The 2,819-nt window shown below is 35.4% G+C and overlaps 1 protein-coding gene across 1 annotated transcript in view; it reads right to left on the bottom strand.

Annotated features, from left to right (window-relative positions):
* The window catches only part of LOC107576261 (coiled-coil domain-containing protein 150-like), a gene marked incomplete at its 3' end in the record, with an annotated part of 11,539 nt that overhangs the window by 8,480 nt on the left and 240 nt on the right, over positions 1-2,819 (bottom strand). Inside the window, exons 1-7 of the mRNA XM_016262477.1 lie at positions 2,735-2,819; positions 1,629-1,807; positions 934-1,038; positions 566-695; positions 429-472; positions 267-359; positions 100-199 (exon numbers count right to left, since the gene is read on the bottom strand). The exon at positions 2,735-2,819 is cut by the window's right edge and continues 240 nt beyond it. Coding sequence (XP_016117963.1) covers positions 100-199; positions 267-359; positions 429-472; positions 566-695; positions 934-1,038; positions 1,629-1,807; positions 2,735-2,819 — 736 coding nt within the window. The remainder of the gene's footprint in view (positions 1-99; positions 200-266; positions 360-428; positions 473-565; positions 696-933; positions 1,039-1,628; positions 1,808-2,734) is intronic.

Genomic DNA, 2,819 nt, shown 5'->3' with positions numbered 1-2,819 from the left:
TAATTATATAATGCTAAATAGATCATGAGTGAGTGAGTGAGTGAGAGTGTGTGTGTGAGTGTGTGTGTTTGGTCCTGGTAAACCCTACGATATGGGGACAAAATGTCCCCACAAAGATGGCGATATCTGAAATCCTTGTCCTTCTGTAAGGGGTAGGTTTAGGTGTAGGGTTGGTGTATGGCGATAGAAAAAATGCAGTCTGGACAGTATTAAAAACATTACGCCTATGGAATGTCCCCAGGAAACATGAGTGAGTGTTTGTGTACCTGGACTTGATCTGCAGCTGCTCTGAGATCTCGTCCATCCCTGATGAGTCTGCTGTTCTCCTGCTGCTGTTTCTGCAGAGCCGTCTTCACACTCTAAACACACACAAACATCATGAGACGTGTCATTCCCGCCGTCAGTGTCCCCCTCACATGTTCTCGTACCTTGATCTCTTTGGTCAGCTGTGATATCAGAGTCTCCTTCACTCCTGAGAGGAAACAAAACACTTTAGTTTCACAACCAACAGACATACTGTAGTATAGACATAGTTTAAAATGTCCCATAATTCAGTATTTCTGACCGGATTGGTCTCGAAGCTCCCGACACTCTCTTTCCAGGCCCAGAATTTGCTCCTCCCTCTTCTTTAGCTCTGCCCTGTTTGCCTGTCTGTCAGTACGTAAGGCGTGACAGTCTGCTTGAAGAACCTCCACCTGACAAGACACCAGCAAACAGTGGTCAGAAAGCTTAAATTAGGCATTTTATAAATGTCTTGATTTGTTTTGGCCCATTTTATCGTCCATCAGGTGAAGGTCTGATCATTTAGAAGCAGCCTCTTCTCAACAAGACACATGATTCAAGATCATTTAAGTACATTTATCAATCAGATAAGAAGTAAGATCACGATCAATGAGACAATGTGAACCTTTACTAGTCTTTTCTTCAGTTTACCTGTCTTCTCTCCCTCTCCACCACTCTCTCCACCTCCTCCACTCTCAGCAGCAGTGCATTGTGGGATTGCTCAGCCTCCAAGAGTGCTGTGGTCTCCCGCGCCATCTGCGAACAGTTTCAAAGGTCAAGAACTATCAATTGATATAGAAATAACAATTTTACTTATGATATTATAAAGATTCATTGGTTGAACTGAGAAAAACATGAATATACACTCTTTGAAAACTCTTTGAAAATTGTTGTTATCGTAAAACGTTTCCGTTAATTAAAATAAAGAAATCTGAAAGTGAAATTAGGCTGATTGGGTGAAAAGGAAACTTTTTTAATATGACCTTGTAGTTATAAAATTACTAACTGAAATAAAACGAAAATAAAAACTAATATTAAAATATTTAGGAAAAAATTTAAACAAACAAAGATGACAAATACACATAACAGAATTACTAAAAATGTATGTAAAATTTAAATATAAATGAATTAAAAATAATTATTAATTTATATATTAAATTAATTAATAGTGAAAACTATAATAGCATATACATGACACTAAAAACACTGCTTAAAATATTTTATAAATATATAAATAAATACTAGTTTCCATTTCACATGAAAACTGAATGGGTTCATTTAATAATCTTTGCACACAAACATTTCATGCAGTCTCTTAATTAATATGAGCCCATAAGCTGTTTTACTTTAGCAGAGGTGGTTTTCTCCAGCGCCTCCCTGAGTCGGAGCACCTCCCGCTGCGCCTCCTGTCTCTGCTCACAGGCCTGCTGAAGCTCATCCTGTAACTGCAGCACCTCCCGCTGTGAAGAGCACTGCTCCTCCTCGTGCTGCTCCTGCAGTGCGGTTAATCGCTCGTGCAGATGCACTACACACAGAGGGAAATTACAAACACTGGAAACTGCTCCCACAGATGCACGCTGACAAAATTAGAGTAAAACTCTCTAACACACACGCGTTTGCTTAGTTATCTTAATGGGGACATTGCATAGACTTTTCATTGTTTTTATATACAGCTAGTTATAAACTATACTATAACTATACTAAACAAAACAAAAAATACTATACTATACTAAAAAAATGACTTTATTCAGTTTATGTTATACTGTTTTTATAGTATAAAAGCAGATTTTGGAAGAACACACACGCGTTTGCTTAGTTATCTTAATGGGGACATTGCATAGACTTTTCATTGTTTTTATATACAGCTAGTTATAAACTATACTATAACTATACTAAACAAACAAAAAATACTATACTAAAAAAATGACTTTATTCAGTTTATGTTATACTGTTTTTATAGTATAAAAGCAGATTTTGGAAGATTTTTTTTTAATTTTGCTTACATTTTGGTGCATTTGTCACTACAGGTATTTATTGCATTATAAAATAAAATATACATTTCTGAAATGTTTAATAACCCTTTAACAAAGTTCAATAAACCTTCAAAACTAAATAAGTAACAGTAAAAAGTTTTGAAAAGATTAAAAAAACAGGGATGTTATATCGGTACCACAGCAGTTATCAGTCTATATACACATATACATATATATATATATATATATATATATATATATAATTATTATTTTTATTGGATATTTTATTGTGCATGCGCATTTACCCTGTTTTTACATTTGGACTCCTCTATTGTCATCTAATGCTCTTCTAAAGTCAATTTTAAAAACACTAATAATTTAATGACACTGTTAAATGTAATGTATTGCAAATCTCAAATATCCATACTGCTGTGATGCATAATTCACATTTAGATTCACATGCACCACTGAAAACTGACCCATGTTGGATGGATTGAGCTGTCTGTCCGTCTCCAGACGGAAGGTGGTGAGTTTCAGAGCGTGCAAAACACTTTCTAATCTGCA

Source organism: Sinocyclocheilus grahami, unplaced genomic scaffold (genome assembly GCF_001515645.1).
Source record: "Sinocyclocheilus grahami isolate Dianchi unplaced genomic scaffold, SAMN03320097.WGS_v1.1 scaffold3411.1, whole genome shotgun sequence".
In the NCBI taxonomy this organism is placed as follows: domain Eukaryota; kingdom Metazoa; phylum Chordata; class Actinopteri; order Cypriniformes; family Cyprinidae; genus Sinocyclocheilus; species Sinocyclocheilus grahami.
This window is presented reverse-complemented; position numbering and strand designations above follow the sequence as displayed.